This window comes from Equus przewalskii, chromosome 3 (genome assembly GCF_037783145.1).
Source record: "Equus przewalskii isolate Varuska chromosome 3, EquPr2, whole genome shotgun sequence".
Classification (NCBI taxonomy): Eukaryota; Metazoa; Chordata; class Mammalia; order Perissodactyla; family Equidae; genus Equus; species Equus przewalskii.
Window position 1 is genome coordinate 114743947 of NC_091833.1, and position 22758 is coordinate 114766704.

The 22758-nt window shown below is 45.6% G+C and overlaps 1 protein-coding gene across 8 annotated transcripts in view; it reads left to right on the top strand.

Annotated features, from left to right (window-relative positions):
• The window catches only part of TBC1D14 (TBC1 domain family member 14), a 103428-nt gene that overhangs the window by 28131 nt on the left and 52539 nt on the right, over positions 1–22758 (top strand). For 7 of the 8 annotated variants that reach the window (XR_011538347.1, XR_011538346.1, XR_011538348.1 and 4 more), the window contains exon 3: positions 18118–18238. Coding sequence is in view for 5 of the 8 variants with exons in the window: in XM_008524648.2 (XP_008522870.1) it covers positions 18118–18238 (121 nt within the window). In the remaining 3 variants the exon portion in view is untranslated. Of the gene's footprint in view, positions 1–6415; positions 6627–18117; positions 18239–22758 lie in introns of those variants that run through there. The other variant, XM_008524650.2, reaches the window with a different exon arrangement.

Genomic DNA, 22758 nt, shown 5'->3' on the forward strand with positions numbered 1-22758 from the left:
CCAGGGGCATGGCTTAGATGTGCTGCAGTGGAGGGAGAGGGCACCCTCATTGAGCTCTAAAAGCCACCTGGGATAGGAATGTGCACGTAGCCTGGATCAGTGGAAACAGCAGACTGGTAGGCACTAGAAAAGTTTACATTGTAAGGCAGGTGTTCAGTTTGGTTTTGCTTTAATGAGTAGAATTGTCGGAGTAGTTTAAAGCAAAATCTAAAAGAGAGTAATTCACTGTTCACGGGAACTGTTGGAAAGGAGTTAATCTTAAATTCATGTAGATTAAAGCATCCATTAAAGAAACGAGATAGCATGGGAAGGGAAACATTTATTGTTTAAGGAACAAAGTTCTCAGCCCTAGCCACACAATAGAATTGTCTGGAAAAGTTAAAAAATTGATGTCCAAGCCCCACCCTTAGAGATCAGTTTTAATTGGTTTGAGGGGAGGCCTCGGCATTAGAATTTTTTAAAGAGCTCCGTTAGTGATTCTAGCATGCGGCCAGGATCAAGAGCCCCCCGTGGGAAGTGTGGGTTCAAGTGCAGATCCAAGCCCTTCCGTTTACTGCATCACCTGGGGCAAGGGTATGTCTCTGAATTTCCTCATCTTTAAGTTGAAGAAAATCATACATAAGCCCCTCGAGGATGGGGACCTGTGTCCTCAAGGATTGCATTCCCTGTACTTGGCACGGTGCTCAATATGTGTTTGTTGAATGAAAACAATAACATGTATGAGTAAGGGTAGGATTAAATGAGATGAGATGCTTGGCCCTATATAGTAAATAAACTCCCCTTAGAGTTACTAAGAAGCACTTACCAGTCACACACCTGGTAACTGAGTGGTGGTTCCTCTGTTCTACAGATGTGAAAACTGAGGGGGTCGTTTCTTAGGCAAAGTCAGGTGGCTTGTTATGAAGCTGGGATTTGAGCCCAGATCTGCCTGACGCTAAATCCCGTGTATGCTATTTCTACCTTAAGTGAGATCTTATTCCTTAAGTTTCCTAAAATTGAAAGAACATAGTCATTTCATCCATTCTCTCAACTGTCTAGTGATCCCCAGACCACTCATGGTTTGCGATGCTTACAGGCTATTATTAACTAGCAACTGTTCTTTCTTTTTTTTAATTTATTGCAGTAACATTGGTTTATAACATATAAATTTCAGGTATAACCACTCTTCTTTCTGTCTTTTCCTTAGTATTCAATAAGATTAAATTTATGTTTTTTTCTTAGTAAAGTAACATTCTATACTAAATTACATAGGCATTTCTGCCCTGCCTTCTCTCTCTCCTTGTATAAACCCAAGTTGATGTTAGAGAATGCATCCCTATTTAATTTTTCCTTCTTGTATTTAAATGTTGGAGAATGTTTAAAGGAGATTTCAAGGAGGTTGTGACAAAGGAGAACACTGGGTCTTGTTTTGGACTCAGCAATTTATCGGTGAGAGGCATGCAGGCTAGAGTGTTTCAGGGTTGGTTAATGAATTACTTGTTAATGCGGCCCCATCCAGCAGGGTTTATGCCAGGCCTTGGGGAGGCACTAGGTGGGGAGGAGGCCCATCAGCTGGAAAGGCTCCAGAGGGGATGGTTTGAGCTGACCTAGTGTTTACTGAAGCGTAATGTATGGTAACGGGTACAAAGTGAACACACACACGTGTGCCCTGTAGAGAGTATTTCCAGTACCCTCAGAAATCTCAGTCGTGTCCTTTCTCTGTCAGTACCTTGCTCCCCAAGGGCAACTGCGGTTCTGACTTGTGTCACCATAGATTAGTTTTGCTTTTGTTTTTGAACTTTAGATAAATGGAATCACACACCATATACTTTTGTGTCTGGCTTTCTTCGCTCATCTTAGTCTGAGGTTCACCCGGGTTGTTACTGTGTGGGAGCAGTATTCGTTGGCTTTCGTTCTGTGTACTTCTCAATTGTACAAACATATTACTGTATGTTCTCCTATAGATGGACGTTTGATTCGTTCAGTTTCTGACAAGTGGGGAAAATGGTAATCATAATATTCTTGTACACGTGTTTTGGCGCACATACATGTAGGGGTGGAATTGCTGAGTCTGCTTTAGTGGACACTGCTAAGCGTTTTTCCGAGGTGCTTGTGCTAGTTTACACTTCTACCATCAATGTGTGGGGATTCTGGGTGCTCTGCGTCCTCTCCACAGTTTGGTATTGTCAGGTTTTGTTTTTGTTTCTTATTGCCGTTCTGGTGATAGAGTAAGGGTGTTTGGTGTGAATTTGCATTTCCCTGCTGTGGAGTGATAGGATGCACCTTTTCATAGTTTATTGGCCGTTGGGAATCTTCTTTTGTGAAGTACCTACCTGGGGTTGTCTTACTGATTCGTGTGCATACTTTATATATTCAGGATAAGAGTCTTTTGTGAGATATGTGTATTGCAAATATCTTCTCCTGTGCTGTGGCTTACCTTTTCATTCTCTTAAAGTTTTGTGTTCTTTTTTTTTTTTTTTTTTTTTTTTTTTAATTTTTTTTTTTTTTAAAGATTTTATTTTTTCCTTTTTCTCCCCAAAGCCCCCCGGTACATAGTTGTGTATTCTTCGTTGTGGGTTCCTCTAGTTGTGGCATGTGGGACGCTGCCTCAGCGTGGTCTGACGAGCAGTGCCATGTCCGCGCCCAGGATTCGAACCGACGAAACACTGGGCCGCCTGCAGCGGAGTGCGCGAACTTAACCACTCGGCCACGGGACCAGCCCCTAAAGTTTTGTGTTCTTAACAAACAGAAGTTCTCAATTGTAATGAATTCTAGTTTATAGAATTTTTTTTTATGGTTAGTGCCTTTTATGTCCTGTTTAAGAAATTCTATGTTATCTTCTAGAAGCTTTGTTTTGCCATTACTAAGTACAGTCATGTGTCGTTTAATGGTGGGGATACATCCTGAGAAGTGTGTTGTTAGGCAGTTCCGTCACTCTGTGAACATTATAGAGTGCACTTCACAAACCTAGATGGTATAGCCTACTACACACCTAGGCTACGTGGTTCTAATCTTATGGGACTGCCGACGTATATGCGGTTCGTTGTTGACCAAAATGCTGTTATGCGGCACATGGTGGTAGATCCATAGTTTTCTGTATGGTGTGAGATAGCGGTTGCTGTTTATTTATTGTGAAGATCAACCTTCCCTCTGAACCTTTGAAATAAATCAGGTGACCATATATGTTCCATTGTCGATTTGTCCTTTCACTAATATCACTAATTTCACTAATATTCTTTTAATTACTATAGCTATATAATGGGTCTTGATATATGATAGAGTAAGCCCTTCTACTTTGTTCTTTAAGATTATTTTGGCTATTCTAGGTACTTTTCATTTCCATATAGATTTTAAAATCATGGGGCTGGCCTGGTGGCGCAGCAGTTAAGTGCGCACGTTCCGCTTCTTGGCAGCCCCTGGTTTGCTAGTTCAGATCCCAGGTGCGAACATGGCACCGCTTGGCAGCCATGCTGTGGTAGGCGTCCCACATATAAAGTAGAGGAAGATGGGCACGGATGTTAGCTCAGGGCCAGTCTTCCTCAGCAAAAAGAGGAGGATTAGTAGCAGTTAGCTCAGGGCTAATCTTGCTCAATAAATAAATAAATAAATAAATAAAAAATAAAATCAGTTTGGCAATTACAACAAAAAAATTGCAGTTTTGTTTGGGATTGCATTGAATCTATTGATCATTTTTTACTATATAAGACTTCTGATCTCTGAATATGGTGTGTCCTTCCATTTATTTAGGTTTTCTGTAGTTTATCCATAATATTTTATTGTTTTTTATATAGGTTCTTGTGTTTCTTTCATTAAATTTATTCCAAGATATTTGTTATTTTTTGGTAGTTTTACAAATGCCATTTTATGAATGTTTGTTGGAAATGCAGTTAATTTTTGTTTATAGACCTTGCAGCCTGTGATCTTGCTAATAGCTTATCTGTGGACTCTTGGATTTTCTCTGTAGAAAATCGTGCTGTCTGTGGATGGGTTTTGTTTCTTTCCAATCCTTATACCTTTCGTTTAGTTTTCTTGCATTACTGCATGACTAGGAGCTCCCCTATGATGTTGAACTGAGGTGGTGCTGGCAGAAATCCTGGTCTGGGTCCTGGTCTCTGGGAGAGCTTTCACCATTTCCCCAGTAGGTGTGATGTCTGCTGTAGGGTGCCTTTTATCAGATACCTTACTCTTTGTTGAACACATTTTATCAGATTAAGGAAGTTCCCTTTTATTCTTAGTTTTATGATTAAAAAACAATCAGGAATGTGTTGCATTTTATCAAATGCTTTTTTTCTGTGTCTATTGAAGGTTATATGTGTTTTCTCCTTTATTTTGTTGATTTGGTGAATAATGTATTTTTCTAATGTTGAGTAAGCTAAGTTCACATTCTTAGAACAATCCCAACTTGTTCGTGATAGGCCGCACTTTATGTCTGTCGTTGGATTTGATTTGCTCATATTTTGTTTATGATTTTTCTGTCTATATTCATCAGAGTACAGCCTGTAATTTTCTTTTCTTATAATATGCTTGTCAGGTTTTGATGTCAAGATTATGCTGGGCTTATAAAGTGGGTTGAAGAGTGTTCCTGCTTTCTATTTTCTCAGAGTTTCTGTAAGATATTTTTCTGGCGGTTAAAAGAACCTCCCAGTGTGTTAAAACTCATAGAGCTGTACACCAAAAAGTCAGTTTTATTTTATGTGAATTAGAAAAACAAAAAGCCTTCACAGGGGAATTTTTAAAATGTGTTACACATCACACACACACACACACACACACACACACATACACACATACAGACTCTGTCAACTGATCCTCGAAGGGGCATCAGAAAGTCCTGGTTGAATATTGTTTTTCTTGGTGAATAACACTTAGAAATGTATTTATTGAATGACCTAATAAATTTCCTCTGGGGGAAGTGGTAGAGGAGTAAAGGTTTGTTCTCTGAAAGAGTTTGTGTATTTTTTTCCTAAATGTTTGGAAGAATTCACCAGTGAGGCCATCTGGACCTGAGTTTTCTTTGTGCAGATATTTGTGGAAATTTTTTTGCTGAGGTGTAGTATGTGAAACATGAGCGTTGCGGGTCGGGGAAGCATTTGGAGGGATGTGGGAACGTGGAGCTGCAGGTTCTCTAGTGCAGGAGACGCAGTATCCTGAGGAAGAGACTGGAACGAGGCTGAAGGAGTCGGGGTGGGAGGGCTTTGACTGGTTTGTTTTGTGGCCGCTTTATGAACAATTACTCTGCCCCTCACCCTGAACTGCTCATGTGCCAGCCCAAGAAGTGCGGATTTGACTCCTGGTGCGGTGAGGACTTGGCAAGAAGTTTGACACAGGATAGCAGCAATTTTAGGTGTATCAATACAGACAGAATAGTGCTTCTCAAGCTTGAGTGAGCATCAAGGCCGCCTAGAGGGCGCCTTGAAACAGATTGTGGGCCTCACCCCAGAGTTTCTGATTCAGTCAGTCTGGCTGGGACTCAAAAACTTGTGTTTCTAGCCAGTTCCCAGGTGATGCTGCCTCTAGTCCGGACATCCCACGTTGGGATTCGTGGTATGAGAGTATATTCGTCAGTCAGCCCCCGCACCACGTCAGCTGCCCTGGGGCAGGGGTTTCGTTCACTAGTCCCGGGGCCTGCCACAGACTAGGTGCTCAGGACCACTCCTGTGCCATGTTGTCTCCCATATGTGATTGTCTTACTGTTTTTAATTGCAAAAGTAACACATGCTCATTTGAGATCTATATCTATATTTAGCAGTACAGAAATTGGTAAAGTAGATGTGAAATTTCCCTCTTTGCTCCTCACTATCTTCTCTTGCCAGAGAGAGCCATCTCGTGACTGTCTGCAGTCAGACTGTTTTGTGCAGTTGCAAACATACAAACACACAGACAGATGGTTTTCTTTTTTAAAGGGCTGCTGGAGCTGGTTATTAGAAAGGGGACCCTGGCTGCGTGCATGGAGGATCGTTTTACTGTGGGCTCATTGTTGACACGTGATTGAATGGTGCCTGTCCCTGGGCAAGCCAACCTGTGGTAACTTCTTGTGGGTTTAACAGTATTCGAAGTCATGAAGGAGGGAGAATCCTCCAGTGGTGGTTCTAAGGCAGGTATTTAGACAGGGATTTGTGTGACCATGTTTGTGATTCCCCTAAGCACCTGATCGTGTCTTCACAAAGCACAGTGTCTGGCACACAGGAGACGCTCAAGATTGTTCCAGACGGGATTTTGCCTCGCTTGCCAGTCGGAAGTGCCTGTGCATTTTGTGGCTGGTTAGCCTGTCCTGGCATGGTGTGGCTCTGAGTCTGCAGAGATGCGAGAGTGGAGCTGTGCTGGGGCTCTGGGAGCCGGGTCGCTCAGGGTTTGCTTCGCAGACTGCACTCCGCCCTCCCTGTGACCAGCTGGGAGTCAGAGGCCTGCCCGCCCTGCCCCCGCCCCCGCCTTTCCAGCTGGTCTGCTCTGTCCTGTCCTGCATTAACCTTCCAGACTTTGTGGAGCAGGGCTCCGAAGGGCGCCCATGGTGCTTCCCTAGGACTGTGGCTCCGGCTTGCCAGGAATGTCGTGTGGGGAGAGTCAGTGCCTCTGTGGCTGGCCTCTCAGAGCTGTGTGGTTGCAGGAGGCGCGATGGCCGTCTCCCCGACGCTCCTGTTAATGGACAGGTTTGTGCTTTCAGTCTTGCCTTTTTTGCTTTTGTAATTGGAGACTTAACTAGAGCAAGGTTTTTAGCATGTTTGTAGGTTTTAATATAATTGAGGCCCGCCCCCCCGTTGGGCAGGGTTGTTTCCTTGGGTATCCTCAATTTAAAATGGATGTGAGCCTGTATCTCTAGTGAGGGTCTGTTGTGTGCCAGGAGCTCTTGGGGGCTGTTTACACACATGTGGTATCTGATGCTTGTTACACCCCCTTGAGTTGACTGTTATTTCCATTTTTAGGGATCAACTTTTTAGCATCAGATGCTACTTGGGAATTTTTGGCACAATGATTGATCGCAGTAATAACACCTGTTTCTTACTTTCTTCATATTTCCCCTGGGGTAGGTAGAGTTTTATCACACAGGAGGTTTGCTTTGCAGAATGCTGTTTTGTTTTTTGTGTTCCTGTGACAGTTGAAGTGGGCTGGCCTTTTCCCCTTGCATTTTCAGAGCAGAATCGGAGACCCAGTGCAAATATATGTGGCAGTGGAGCATGTCAGTTTTTGAGGGGTGGAGATATGCAAAAAAGACCTATGAATTGGGCTTTAGAGGAATCCTTTGAGATTTTTGCCTTCTCTGCCCCAGATGAGTACCAGGATTTATATGTCCCTTCAGGAGCAAATTTCTTAACCTTTCTGAGCCTCAGTTTCCCATCCGTACAGTGGTGACTGTAATACCTTTTTTGTAGGGTTGTTTCACACATACAATATATGGGAAGTGCCTGGTGCAGTTCGAGGCAACTGACAGGTGACCTGTAAAAGGTAACTGTGATTCAGGAAATGGTGGAGGAGATACCCATCTGTTCTCGTGGGAACTGAATGCTACGTGTTTCAGCTTATTTCTGATTGCTTTGGAATCAAAAATAGCTGAGAGTTTCCGTTAATGAGACAAAGGAGGAAAAGAGCAAGAAGCCCCAAGGAATTGTTGAATTACAAATAGGAGTTCAAATGCACAGTATCTTAAAGGAGGAGGACTCGGGAGGCTTATTTCTCAAGACTCCGAGAAGTTTTGAGAAATCTCTGATGAGTGTCCATGGCTTGTGGAACCTGCTCCACCAGGTCAGGGAGTATTGCATCCTTCCACTGCAGCTGTCCTCTGCTTTCTGGGACAGTGTTGACTCCAGACTTGCCAGGTAGTGGCCTCAGATACTTAGGTTTGAGTCTTGGTTCTGGTTGCTTAGCTGTGTGTCTCTGGAGAGGACTCTCCAACCTCTCTGAATTCTAGCTTCCTCGAGTCTAAATGGGCAGGAATAATTCTCATATAGTCTTTATGAAAATTCCCAGAAAAAGCATGCATTCATTAAATGTGAGTGTTTTCCTGTATGCCAGGAACTGTTCTAGACATTAGAGGCTCCACAGTAAATAGAAGAGACAGTATTCACTCTCATGGACTTGACATTCTGGTGATCAAGACAAATAAAATAACAAGTTGATATTATCTAGGAATATATTTGAGTGCCTGCTGTAGGGTAAACGCTGCTCTCAGCAAACACTGTAAGTGCTTTGAAATACATTAGCCCAGGGACCCGGATCTGGCACCTCATAACCTTTTGTTATCAGCGAGCATTTTAAATTACTCCTGCAATCACCTTCTTTTGACTTCAGTAATGTCAGAAACTCAAGTTAGTCGGGGGCCGGGGGTGAAAGTAACATCCTCAGCCCCACAACACCTAAGAAGAAAGGGGATCGATCGGTCCTTCGACTGCACAGTCTCTTGTCAAAAAACGTGGAGTCTCTTGTCAAAAAACGGAGAGATGGAACTTTGGATCTAAGTCTTTCCTGGAGTTTCATCACCTGTAGGCACGTGGCAGCAGCTGCTGACCCGGTCCCAGGTTTCAAAAGCCAGAGAGACAGAGTTGGGTTTATGATGTTAATGACACTTCACCTTCAGGACCCCTCACTTGTACCTAATTTTGTGTTTGTAATTAAACATGGTTAAGTTTTTTTTTTTTAAAGAAGATTCTCTAAATTACGTAAGCTTCAAGGCCCCCCAAAAGCTGGACCTGCCCCTGCAAACAGGCGATGGGAATGCTGAAGCAGCAGGTGGAATGGAGTGGGGGTAGTGGAGGGACCACACGGAGCACGGCCTGACCAAAGGCCTCTGCTCAGCTCTGGCTTGTTGTCCTGTAGGAACACGGGCCCCCTGTGGCCAGATCCTTTAGTACTTCAGGAGAAGCCAGAAACCTAGACTTTTCTGTGATTTCTTGATGTTTAAAAATGTTGACAAATACTTCAAACTGAAAAACACTGTGTAGACAGAAAACACAGGCTCTCAGTGTGTCTTCTCTGCTGGTGGCCCATGCACACACACTTGCCCCAATGACTTGTGTATTATTTCACCTAATTCTCACAGTGGCCCCAGGAGAAGTTTGCGTCATGCATGTTTACAGATGGGGACCACGAGGCCCAGCAGCAACAGTTGCTGCTTCTCTGTGGAGGGCCAGCAGGAGCTAGGCCTCTTGTAGCCTCCTGGGCTTCACTTGTCAGCGACAAACAGGTGATAACGAGGCTACCTGAGCTGCCTCTGCTGAGAATGCTCGGGTTCAGGTTTGGGGGCCCTCACCAGGAATGCTGCACTTCTGCCTCAGCCAGCAGTTCGCTGCAAAAGGTAGCCACGGCAGTGTGATGGAACAGCAAGTAAGCCTGTGGCCACTTGGTCTTCTTTGCTTTTCACCATTCTTTCGTGGCCCTCTCATGCCCTCAGAGCTTTGCTCTTTCGTAGGAAAGGTTGGGAGTGGGGCAGGAACATGTTTACACTGCCCTGGTAACCACAGCGCTGGCTCTGTTCCTCTGCGGGTAGCAGACCGCTGTTCTTCATTTGTATTGGGAGAAAGTTGGAGAAACTTGCGTGCTGTGTCTAGTGGAGCAGACTCCGTTTGTCCGCTAGCAATGGACTGGGAGGCCTCGAAGGCCTGGGTTTGAGTCCCCAGTGGGTGACGTCAGGAACTTTCCTAACTTTTAGACCATTTTCCCTGGGATACTGTCACCAGTCTACACTGCTACTGTTTCCGGCTTGGCTTGGCCTCTGAGGCACAGTGCGGCAGGCGTTCCCTCAGCAGAGCTGTGGACTGAGTGCACCCCATGCAGCTGCGTTGACCAGATGCCCTCCCAGGTGCGGCTCTCCACGCACCCAGCTCAGTAATCCTCTCAGGATCTGCCGCTGAGCCGTGAAAGGTACAGTGACTGTACTTAAACAGCCAAATAAACACATATTTTCACTTCTCTCTGCCAAAAGTCTTTATTTTTTTACACCAGTAGTGCGCCACTGAACATTTTCATTTTCTCTTCAGCTTTTTGCCAGTTAAGGCACTTGCCACCTAACACAGCAGGAGCTCCCTCCACTCACTGCCTCATGCCACTAGGTACTCGGAGAAAAATCCGGCGCTGTTTTGGAGTTTGATGAAGCCTTACTGATTTGAAAGATGGAGGTGGGAGTGGTGCAAAGGCATTTCATTTTTTATTAGCAGACATTCCTAATTTAGCAATGGCTTTTTTATTTCTTACCTTGTTTTTCAATAGGTGATACATTTGCATGCTTCAAAATCTAGAAAGTACAAAAGAGTATATGGTGGAAAGTTTCCTTTCTGCCCTGTGCCTTTTGCCGCTCAGTAGCCCGTCCCAGAGGCAGCGAATATTCCTGGTTTCTGTATTCTCCCAGAGACAGTCTGTGCCCGTCCAGGCCAGTGCAGAGCCAGGCGTTACACAGCATGCTTTATATTATTATGCACCATACCTTTAACAATAGACGGTTCAGCGTCTTTCAGAAAAGTGCCCCTGACCCTTCTTACTGCTGCAGCTGAAGGTGTCATGAACCCTTGGGTTGTTTTCAGTCTTTTTGTGATGTTAAAAACAAATTTTTTTAAGCCGACATATTTCAACATGATGACGTACACATTTCAAGTGCTCAGTAGCCACATGTGACTAGTGGCTTCCATATTGGACAGCATAAGTCTAAATCTTTTTGTCAGAAGGAGAGAGGTGTTCAAATCTCTAGGTTTTATGTTTTCCCCCCTCACACTTAGCCCGCCTTTGTGTCTTTTCTGTTATCAGTCTTCTCTGTACGCCTGCCCGTGGGGTACACCAGACAAGCCCAGAAAGTAGAGATCCTGGTCTCGGGAGTGCGGAGGATGATGAGAAAGGAGCACTTTGGGCATAATCCATGCAAACTTATACTTGACTGTTATTGGTGAGGACCAGGATCCTAATGGTCCATTTTGTTGCAGTTAAATGTGTCAATGACTGACCTTGCCCCTGATTCTGATGATGCTGTTTACTTGTGGCATGGCACTCCACAGTGTACCTGTGAGCTTCTGGCTCACCGGAGAGCTGGCCGGCAGGAACGAATATGCCATTATTTTTAACATTACATTCTCATTGGTGTTCCATATCTTTTCCTCTGAGTTGTTACCTACTGAGATGAAAATAATTATTTTCCAAGCCGTGGGATAAATGCCATGGCAACACCCTGACTCCTTTTTCCTGCCCAAAGTTCTTTTGCCTCCCTCAGGCTGTTAGGATTAGTCTTTTCCCTTGTAGTTGGTGTGGCTTAATCATTGACAACCCCAAAGTGTATCTCCCGAGGCCTCTTCAGCATTATTGTAAAATGTACCTAGATAGGCATTGTCAGCAGATCCCTGGTGGGGCCTCGCCTACTGGCCGTCACCTTTCGTCAGCCCACCGTTCTAATCAACCTCGCCTCCCCTCTCAGCTCTCTCTGATGCCTTCAGGCTGCAGAGTGCTGGCTCAGCTGAAGGGGATTCAGCTTGAGGACAGTCACTCCCTGCTCTCAGTCCCTGAGTGGAGAAACGCCCGTTTGGTGACAGCAGCTGTTGTTTCACTGGGCCGAGTATGTGTACAAGGCACGAGGCCAGGCCTGGAAGGTCCCTTACCTCCTTTAATCCTCGAAATCCCCTGTGAGGCAGGCACTCGTGTCTCCTCTTCCAGGAGCACTCTGAGGGTGGAGGGAGCAGCATGGGCAGTGGTGCCACAAGCAGGTGGGAGCCGTTGAAGGGATTCTTCGGACAGGGCTGGTGTGATCCGTCTGTGCTTTGAGGAGATGGCCCTGAACGCTGTGTGGAAAAGAGATTGCCTTAGCAACATGGCAGGTGCAGCTGGAGTTCTGCAGGGGACCAGGGCTTGATGGATCATAGACCTGTGCCTGAGGGACGGCTGAGGACAGGGTGGGGCAAGCACACACAGTCTGTCTGTGGGGATGTGTGTGGGCCCCAGATGACCTGAGCAGGAGGGCTGGATAGTGGGGCCAGACCCTAGCCGGATCAGGTTGAGAGGTCTGGAGTTAAGTGGAGGAGAGACTGAAGGTTTCTGAGCACATGGACTGCTCTTTTGTTGTTGTTCAATGCAGCTGAGGCCCTCAGAAAAAAGTCATTGAATGAATGAGGCCTGGTAGGTTGTTGAGAGAGCGTCTCCACTCTGGTCTCCTGCCTGCAGGGGGTGCTTCTGGAGCAAGGCCCATGAAGGCTTTTAACGCCACAGTCTCATAGGAAAAATGGTTGTCATCTCGTCCTTGGGAAAGTCCTCAGGTGCTCCACCTTCAGCCATCACCACCCCCCCCTCGCCGTCCCCCGCTCCAGGTAGAGTCCGTGTGTAGGAAGGGCTGGGAGCCGCCAGTTGGTATGCTTGCCAGTGCGGGTGGGTGGGGTGGGATTCATCATCTAGAGTCCTGGGTGGCTCTCAGGGAGCCCTGATGTGGACAGTTTTGGTGAGACTGACAAATAGAAATGGCAAGCAATAGGATATATTGGAGTATATGAGGAAGCCATTTGGTGTAAACCTAATTTGGCCTGACTTTGTTTTTCTAAAAGTGCCTGACGTGGCCGTTGAGCATGCCTTGTATATCTGCTTTAAACATTTCCTATGGCAAGAACAAATGGCCTTAAGATAAAGGTGCAACTTCCCCCCACATTGGCATTTCCTTAAGGATAAGCATCTTTCCTTAGGCTAGGAACTGATTGCTGTGCTCACCTGTGACCACCCAGCTCAACAGACCTGCCGCCCTGCTGTGTCCACCAAGACAGCAGACCTACCTGCTGTTTCTATCAATCGCTGTGCCGACAGAGCAGTGTCCCGACTATTGTAAAAGGACATTTCAATCCTGTGTGAAACATCCTCTTTGGGGGTATATAACCATTCTGTGCACCTCACTTCTTTGGTGCCCTTTCTTCCTTCGGGAAGAAAGGCCCCGGGCCATGGTCCTCAGATTTCAGCTCAGAGTAAACTCACTCAAATTTTCATTTATAGATTGGTTATGGATTGTTTTCGTCGACAAACTGTGGGGTACCCTGTGGGTTGGAGGCAAGGTACTTACCCAGATACAGCACTAGTGGTTTATTGGCCCTTGGTGGTTTTATCCCCTTCAGGTGCCAGTAAGAGTCATCCATTTCAGTGTTATTTCTGTTCTTCAGTCAGAGACTGAATTGGGGTTAACAGCTGATGTCCTTAACGCTGCCAATAGAATAAGTGCTTATTCCCCTTATAACAGAGGATTTCAGTCCTCTCGCTGAAGGGCCCTTTTCTGGCGATGCCCTTGATCCCCAGGAGTCTTGATGACTGGTTCTCCTTGGAGAAGTTCTCAGGCACTTCCCCTTTCGCCATCACTCACCCCTGCTGGCTGCCTCCCCCAGGAGGAGTGTGGCCTGGGAAGCAGGTTGTGGTGGTCTGCTGCCTTCTCTCCTGGTCTCTGCTAGGCCCGCATCTTCCATTGCCCCTTCTTTCCAGGGGGATGCCCACCCGTGCTCTCAGAGGTCACCTCCATTTAGTTCTCAGTCCTGGGCCTTGATTCCAGGTTTGTCTCTCTTACCTGGAGCCAGCGTGGAAACTGGCCCTGGGGTGGAGGGGTGGGCTGTGGTCTCACCCTGCCTCCTCTTTGCTCTGCACCTGCCTCTCCTGCAAACACATATGGTGGCTGCTGCATTTGCCAGCAAACACATATTGAGCACCTGCTGCATGCCGGAGAGAATTCTAGCCATGTGGAGGTGACCCTGCCCTGCCTTCTGGGCAACCCCACCCCAAGGGAAAGGTGTGCGGAGAGGAGAGGGGGACAAGGTGTATCCAGAAACCACAAAATAACATGGTGAGCACTCTGGAAACAGCTGCTGTGGGAGTCCAGGTACAGGGGCTGGGCTGGAGCAGCCAGTCAGGGAAGGCTTTGCAGACCAAGTCCAGGGTTTCTGCAGAACCCAGGACAAAGGTGAAGACTCTTGGAAGCTGGCGGTTGGACAGGTGAATTTGAAATAGTTAATAAAACAGGAAGCTTGAATCAAGTGATGGCTGTGGCCACTGCCTTCTCCAGGGGCACGAGAGCACGTAAGGCGTCTGAAGGCCCACGTTTGGGCTAATCACTGTGGCACAGGGCTTGTGAAGTGACAGCCCAAGGGATCCATGGCCTTGTCTTTCCTCTAGACTGGGGTGGAGTGGCACTACATGTCGCCTTTTATGACGACCCTGAGGGCTCCTCGGAGATCTCGGTTAGGCAGACAGCACAAGTGTTTAAAGGACTGGTCTGAGCTAAAGGGTTCACCTTGCCCGATCCGTGTTCTCACTGCGCCTGGCCCCAGGAATGGGATTTGGTCACGTGATGAGCAGAGGCGGGTCCTTGGCTCCTCTTGGCCTAGCAGCCAGCTCCATGCCGGGCTTCCTAGGACCTGCTGACCTGAAAGGGGAACAAGGGGCCGGAACCTTTTTATGGCCGGCTCCCTGTGCCCTGTGCTGAAACCAGGTGCTGCCAGTGACACAAGCACCAGAAGGTAGGGAAGGATTCCTTTCCATTCAAAGCTCCTGATTACTAGTAGTGACTTCAACCTCTTATCCACAAAAAATAGTATATCCGAAGATACCTTTTATGAACCTTTTAAAACTCATGGCCCATTATGTATAGCTTAAAGCTTTTATGCCAAAAATAATTATGAAACTTTGATTTTTGATAAATTTTATTTGCGCTACATTTGTACAAACTTATGTAGCCTTAGCAGTGGACAGAGAAACCATGGTTTCTGTTCCTCTTGGTTCTCCTGCTGGCCTGGTCTCAGCGAATAGCAGCATCATTTACATCCAGCCTCCCAGATCACAAATCTGGGCATCAGTAGCCCAGACTTCTTTTTCACGTACCCCCACCCAGTTGCTTCTGTGTGGTTCTCTACTCCATTCCTTACTGCTCTAGACCCTCAGCGACTCTGGCCCTCCCAAGTAGGGTCAGAGTTCATCAGGAGGTGTACTCCTTACTCCTAGCCCCTCCCCTTCCTGGGTTCATTTTGTTTCCTCACATTTTGTCCCTCACACCCAGTTCACTTTCCCAGAGGCAGCTCTTCTTTAGCAAAATGTAAAGCGTTAGTGAACCAAGTTCTGGATGCCCAAGTTCTTATTATCCTTGTGGGTGCCTGAGGTTTTAGCCTGGTTTTAACTGCGCGAGTCTTTCACCCGTGGCTAGCTCTTTGATGTTAAACAGGTTGGGCCTGGAGACAGTTCAGAGTTCATTTCTTACAAAAGTAAATAAGAAATTGCCTTGGGCTATGAAACCATTTCTGAAATGGATCCCATTATAACCACAACAGAAAAGCAAGGAAGAATATAATGAAACCATTTGTTTCCTATTTTGGAAGTTTTTGTAACTTTATTTCATATAATTTCAAATTTATTAAAAAGTCGCAAGAAAAATAGAGGGAACTCCCATAGCCTTCACCCAGATTCGCTAGCTGTTTAATTTCACTCGATTTGTTTTATCCAGTCTGAGTGTGGCATATATGCTATATAAGTAGATAAGTACTTTTTTTGAAGCATTGGAAGAATCAATTGGAGATATCATGCCCCCTTTCCCCTAAATATATCGGAATGTTTCTTAAGAACAACGGCATTCTCTTACATAACTAAAGTACAGTTATCAAGATCAGGAAATTTAACATTAATCTAATGCTGTTTTCTAATCCACGGTCTATGTTCAAATTTCATCAGCTATCCCAGTAATCTTCTTTTACTGTACCCGCATGGACCAGGATGTGGTACCGTTACAGAAACTGAAGTGGGTTCCCTCCTGGCGAGTTAAATCCAACTCTCCACCGGAAGTAGCTGTCTCACAGAGTAACGTGTATCTGCAGCAAACAGGAGGCCATGTGGAATCATTTCCAAAGTCACAGGGTCCAGGAACAAAGGGATGCAGGGACCTTTTATTCCGGATGAGGAATGAATATTCAAAAGGGAGAGGAGGGTATTTGCTTGCGCAGGCTCAGTGGGAAACCGTGCTTCCCTGTTCACTGCAGGTCACAGTAAGAAGGCCTAATAAGGCCCTCCTGGAGAGGTCTTAGCATTAAAAGTAAGGCAGGAGTGACAGGCGTGGCTCTCTCGTGGTGGGGCTTGGTCTGGTTCAGGGTGGTTGGTGACTGCACCTCCTTAACATGACAAAAGGAAAATACCAATTTGGAAAAACAGTTAAATGCTTGCAAACCCACCCTTGAGTTCCTCGGGGCAACCAGTCCGTGACAGTACTGGATCACCCATTTCATTTAATTCCCAGGTCTCTAAATCTGGAACAGTTCTTCAGCCTTTATTTGTCTTCTGTGACCCTGGCATTTTTCTTTCTTTCTTCATTTATTTTATATTTTTGGTGAGGAAGATTGGCCCTGAGCTAACATCTCTTGCCGGTCTTCCTCTTTTTGGTTGAGGAAGATTCTCCCTAAGCTAACATCTGTGCCAGTCTTCCTGTCTTTTGTAGAGTGGGATACTGTCACAGCATGGCTTGAGAAGTGGTGTGTAGGTCTCCGACCGGGATCTGAACCCGTGAACCCTGGGCCACTGAAGCAGAGGGTACGAACTTAACCATTATACCACGGGACGGCCTGACCCTGACTCTGGATTTTTAGAGTCTAGATCCATTATTTCATAGACTGTCCCTCTGTCTGGGTGTGTCTTTGTTTCCTCATGGTTAGATACGGGTGATGCATTTTTGGGTCACTGCCATCTGCATGGTATTGTCCTCAGTGTGTCAGAGCAGGGGGCCTGTGCTGTCTTTCCTGACGTTGTTGGGATGCCAGCTTTGATCACTTGCCTAAGGAAGTTTCTCCACTGTAAAGTTAACTGTTTTTGCCTTTGTAAATTAAAAAGTAATTTGTGGGAGATAGTTCCAAACTATGTAAAAATCCTTTTCCTCATTCACCTTTCACCTGCATACTAGGTTTAGCATCATTTCCTAATTCCAACAGTCTTTCTGTACTTATTAGCAGGCATTCTAAGAGTTTTCCTTCTTCCTCCATTTATTTGTTTATTTGTGTCCAAGCAGGCTCATGGATTTCCATCTTATTTGATGGATTATAATCCCTTGTTCTCATTATTTGCTTTGATGAATAATTGTTCTGGATTTAGTCAGTGGGAGCCCTTCAAGCTGGCTGCTGCTCTGTTAGACATGTGTTGTATTTCTTTGACACTTTCTTACTTTCTGGCACACCCGATCCTGCGGGCTCACTTTATGCTTTCCAGTGAGCTCTGCAAGCCATTTGTTTTTAATAAATGCACCAAGACAGTACATTCCAAAACATAGTTTATTCTGTACTACCATTTAGGATTTATTTGTGTTATTTGGGACTTTGGTTTACATGTTGTTGGGAGAGAAGACCTCGTGACTATCTCATGAGTAGCTTTCTTTTTTTGATCCATGGAAACTATAAATAGATAATACAGATGTACCTTATAGATAATTTAAACTAAGCTAGCGGTTGAGTACTAAAGTAGCTGTATTCTTTAAGCACTGATTGTGTACTTGTCATTTTAATTCGTATAAGGACCCTTGTTAGGGGCTGGCCCCATGGTCAAGTGGTTAAGTTCACGCTCTCTGCTTTGGTGGCCCAGGATCTCGCTGGTTCAGATCCTGGATGTGGACATGGCACTGCTTGTCAGGCCTGAGGCGGGGTCCCACATGCCACAACTAGAAGGACCCACAACTAAATAATATACAACTATGTGCAGGGGAGGTTTGGGGAGAAAAAGCAGAAAGAAAAAGAAGAAAATTGACAACAGTTGTTAACTCAGGTGCCAATCTTTAAAAAAAAAAAGACCCTTGTTAAACATAAGGGAACTGAGAGGCTCAGAGAGTTAATATACTAGTTAGAGTCACACAGCTAATGAATGGTTGAGCTAGGGTTTCAATTCAGTTTAGTCTGACTTTAAAGCTCACTTTTTCTGACATACTTTGTTTTGATAAAAGACTTTTCCTTACTGTCAATTATGGAATTTGTACATTAACAGTTGAATAGCAGAAAGCTTATTTGGTTCACTGTCTTTTCACCTGCTGCACGCTTCTGTGTCTATATAAAAATCATCTGAAGAATTAAAGTTTGTGGTTCATCACATTGTTCTCTCAAAGGAAAGTCTGCTTATTTTTATTAGAGAGTAACTTGGTTGTCCTGGTGTTTCTGTAAATACGCAGAAACTCCCTAACCCTTTTATTTCTTCTTATAGGAATTTGCTTGCTAGAAAACAAAATGCAAGACTTGACAGACAGAATGACGTGGGATGGAAGCTGTTTGGAAAAGTACCACTCCGAGAGAATGCTCAGAAAGATGCAAAGAAAACACAAAAGGTATAGAGACACAAACACGGAAATATGCTGTACAGCATATGTTTATGAACTTTGTAAAAATGACCATTATTGAGGCTTTGAAATTGGGAAACTTTGTATTAATTTGTATGCTCAATTCCTAAAATGTACATCATCTTCAGAATGTCGCTGACTTTAAGCTTTTTCGTTTCTTACAGCTTGTAATATGCACGTAGGGAAGTTCAGTTGAGAGAGCTGGGCTTTAGATGTTTATAACTTGATTTAACCAGATCAGTTTTTTTCAATAATAGTTGCAAATGTGTTTATTTTCATATTTTTATTAATTGTGTTTCATATCAAAGCTTTCTCCCTCTCTGATCCCATGCGTTTCTTGGAACTTAATCCTTCCAGTGCTGCCTTGGCCAGGAAGGCTAGGGCCATTGTTGCCTAGGTTGTACTAGGACCCCCCGCCCGGCTCTGAAGCTGCCCACTTCTCTGGAGGGGAGGGCCAGGCAGGCCTGTGGTGTCACATCACTGCCGGGTGCCTCACGCACCACGGAGGGAGTGATCCAGCAGCTGGAGGCACGTGCTCCTCTTTTCAAAGAGGGCGCTCATGTACAGACACAGCAAGGCCAGTGGGTGTCTGTGGCCTTGGCAGCCCTGAGTGTCAGCACGTGCCTCTGCTTCTGGCCCTGAGTCGCACCGTCCTAACAGCCTGCTGTTTGCCCGGGGCTGTGAAACTGCCCTCAGCAGCCTCACCCCTCCGACCTCAGTTTTGTATTCACTGACAACTGTCCACTCCACACTTCTGAGGACCGACTAAGGGCCAGGTCTCATGCCTGGCACTGGCATTGGAGAAATGACACGGCACGTATTCTCAAGAGCCACAGGCGTGTGGGAGGGAGGCAGGGCCTGCTGGCACAGCCGCACAAATTGAGTTTACAGGTGTGACGGAGAGTCCATAATAGTGGCCATCATGCACTGAGCGATTACTGTGTGCTAGTTTTAAGTAAGTCAGCACTTGGGTTTCTAGTTCATTTAAAACTTGCAGCAACCTTTTGAAGAAGATGCTGTTATTGTCCTCGTTTTACCAAAGACGTGCTGAGACCCAGGCTGCGTGACTGTGCAGCCAGTAAGAAGCAGAGCCGGAATTCGGCACCCGGCGTCCGGGGCCAGGGCCCTCACTGCTCCTCTGCCTCTGCAGGAAGTGGCTGGCAGGTGGTGGGGGTGGCATGTGGTAAGGGACAGTGTGTAGCGTGAGCCCGGGGAGCAGTGAGGGGGGCTATCCACGGGACCTGTGTCATGTGATGTGATCTGATGTGCTGGGAACCTGTCTTTAACCCGAAGGCTCTGGGGAGCCCTGAAGGGTTTTATTCATGTAAGGAGTGATGCGGTCACCCTGGCAAGAATGTGGCTCTTGGACTAGTCCAGGTGAGAGAAAGTGGGGTCTGGTTCAACGTGGCTGTAGTCGTGGGGTTGCAGAGGACAGCCCCTTTGAGTATTAAACATGTTAGAAACGGGCATGCAGTGTCTGGGGCTAGGTGGGGAGTGCACACTGGGGCTCTGGCTTGGGCAACAAGGTGGATTTGCACAGACTTCATGTTTTTATGTCTCAGCAAATGAAATTTGTTTTGCGTGTTGTCTAACATTCCCTATAGCAGTTGTCTGGACCCAGGAGACTCACAAAGTAAATCAGTGTTGGAATTCATTTTTTTGGATTGTTTTATTTGGAATTTGAATCACTTATTGTATAGGCTTATTAAAATAGCATACAGTTAAAATGTGATGAGTTTGTATGCAAAACTCAGCTATAAATTTCTTAGGAGACTAAGTAGCCAAGCTGTTATAAATTTTTTAAAGAAATCTCCACTTTCAAAAAAGTGACCTTTATACTAAATAGGTTTTCCCACAGCTCTTAGTATTACTTGTGCCCTGTTTGAATTTCTTTGTTATCTTTGTTGTACCCTGTGTTTTGTTTTTGTTTTTAAAGTAAACACGGATTATGTTCTTGAACTTACAGGATTTTCATGAACTGAAATGACTAGGTCAGCTAATTATGTGGTAACACAATACTGTAAAGAAGAGGACCATCTGGCTTCACCCATCGATAATAAAGGATGTAACTGTACCTGCATGCGGCATCCGATCCTGCCCCGGTCCTGTTTGCCGTGCTTTGTCTCTCTGGCCCTCTCATCTCTCATCCTGTGCCTCCCTCCCCCAAGCTGGCAAGGCCTGAGAGGGACCTGCCACTGCGGGGAGCAGGGCCCCAGGCTCAATCTGGCCACTGTCACAGATGTCAGCTCACACACTTTAGAGAGGCCGGTGCTGGGGCCTGAGCGTCAAGACTTGTGATTCCAAATGGTGACAACTCCAGGTAGAGTTAGAGTGTAAATAAGATATTTAGGAAGCTCTAATTGCTTTTCCCTTTCTCTTTGGAATGTTTTTATTACTTGAGAGAAGCAGCAGCACATAGTGATTTAAGAACATGGACTTTGGAGTCAGACTGCGTAGGTTTGTATCCCAGCTCTGCCACAATTTGGCTGTGTGACTTTGGGCAAGTTACTTAAACTTTCTGAGCTTCATTTTCCTCCTTTCGAAAATTTGGAAAATAATAGCACCTACCTCAAACATGATGAGGATTAAATGAGTGAATCTATATTACGTGCTCAGAACAGTATTGAATATGCTGGAAGGTGTTTGCTGTTATGTTGTTTCTTTCCTATGACAAGTCCACCTTAAACAATAGGAAATGGAACAGTGTGAGAGAATGAGTCTGAGCCCTCTGTAGGTCCTTCGTTTGCTTGTTCAGCAGACACTACACTGTGTTGGGGCCAGGTCTTGTTCTGGACACCGGGAGCGCAAGACCAGTTGGGTCGGCACGCCTCAAGGAGCCTCTGGTTGAGCCAGGGGACAAGTGTGCACACCAGCCGAGATCTTTGGACCTGATTTCCAGCTTCACCTCTTCTTGTCTGCGTCACCTTAGGCCAGTTCCTTCTTCTCAGTTTCCTCATCTCCAAAACAGACATTATGATTCCTACTCACTGGATTGTTAGAAGTTAAGAGATAATGTATGTGAAATATTTTTTGCCCACTTTAGCACAGCCTGTGGCCCGAGTTCGTACTTAAGGAGTGGCTGTTGTGACTTTTAGTTAATAAACAGGTTCAGTACGTGGCCTAGGTGTTGTTTGTGGTTTGCCCAGGGCCCTCTGGGGCACATGTGACTTCATTCAAACTGGGCCACATTCTCTTGGCTTGAGTTACACACACACACACACACACGCATACACATATATGGCTACCATTTTTAGGAAATGTTGAAAAATTACTTTATCTTTTCGAATTTCATAAAAATTTTGAAAATTAAGGAATTTTCTATCAGCTTACATTATGATTTCAGAGACATTTTCTTAATAGGAGAAACAAAAATGACCAGAGATAGCAGTGAGAATCACACTCGAACAGTGGTTCTCAAAGTGGAGTCTCCAGACTGACATTGGGCGTCATTAGACACACACATTCTTGGGCCTCACCCCAGACGTACTGAAACAGAGTCGGTCGGGGGCACAGCAGGTCGTGTTTTAACAGATGCTCCAGATAATTCTAATGCGTGATGAAATTTAAGAACCACTGCTATGCGAGAAGGGAATATTAGATATTGGGAGGAAAAGAGCCATCTTTGCCAACAGCAGGTTAAACGGCCCAGAGCACTTTATATATACATTTGGCGATTGCTGGTGACTGGAGAAGCTCTAGAGAGTAAAGTGGGAGAATATTTAAAGATAGCCGCCTTCAGGTCTCCTGTCGTTGGGTTTTGGGGACTGGGGCTCTGGCCAGATTGGTACAGGTGGTAATGCTGTCTTTGGAAGTTCAGTCTTTTGCCTTATGAATAAAGAGGGACCTTGTTTCTTGGATCCCATGGTCCTTTCATTTGTTCCACAAAACAGATCGATCCTGGGATTACAATGAAGGGCAAGACTTCCTTGGCCTCTGTCTTCATTGGAACTTACCATGGATCAAGGAAAAACAGACTTAAATAACTCGACAGGTAATTGCAGCTGAGATAAATCTCGTAACGGAAAAGTAGAGTGCAGCCATTCTAGAGAAGTTTTTGCACCGCTAAGCACGTTTCTCTGAAATCGAGTATTTCAAGTGACTGCCAGTTATCGGATCCAGTGGTCATTTCTCAGGCCTTCTCTCAGTGGGCCGCTCTCCTCTGCTCCCTGGGAGGCTTTCTTACTTGGCTTCTAGGCCACCATGCTCTTCCTCCTTTTCAGTTTCCTTTGCTAGGCACCCTCAGCTTCCCAGCCCTCTCAAAATTAGAGCGCCTCTCTGGCACTTCTCTGGCTGTGGTCAGCCTCTAGGAGATCTCAGTTGGACTTGAGGCTTTAAATGTCCTGCCCACACTGACAACCCCCGCGTTTGTCTCCAGCCGGGACCTCACCCCTGAACTCCAGACTTAGGCATCCAGCTGCTAACTGGAAATCTCCTCCTGGATGTCTGATAGGCGTTTCCTGTTTAGCAAGTACAGGGCTAAACTCTTATTTTTTCTTTACTCTGTCGGA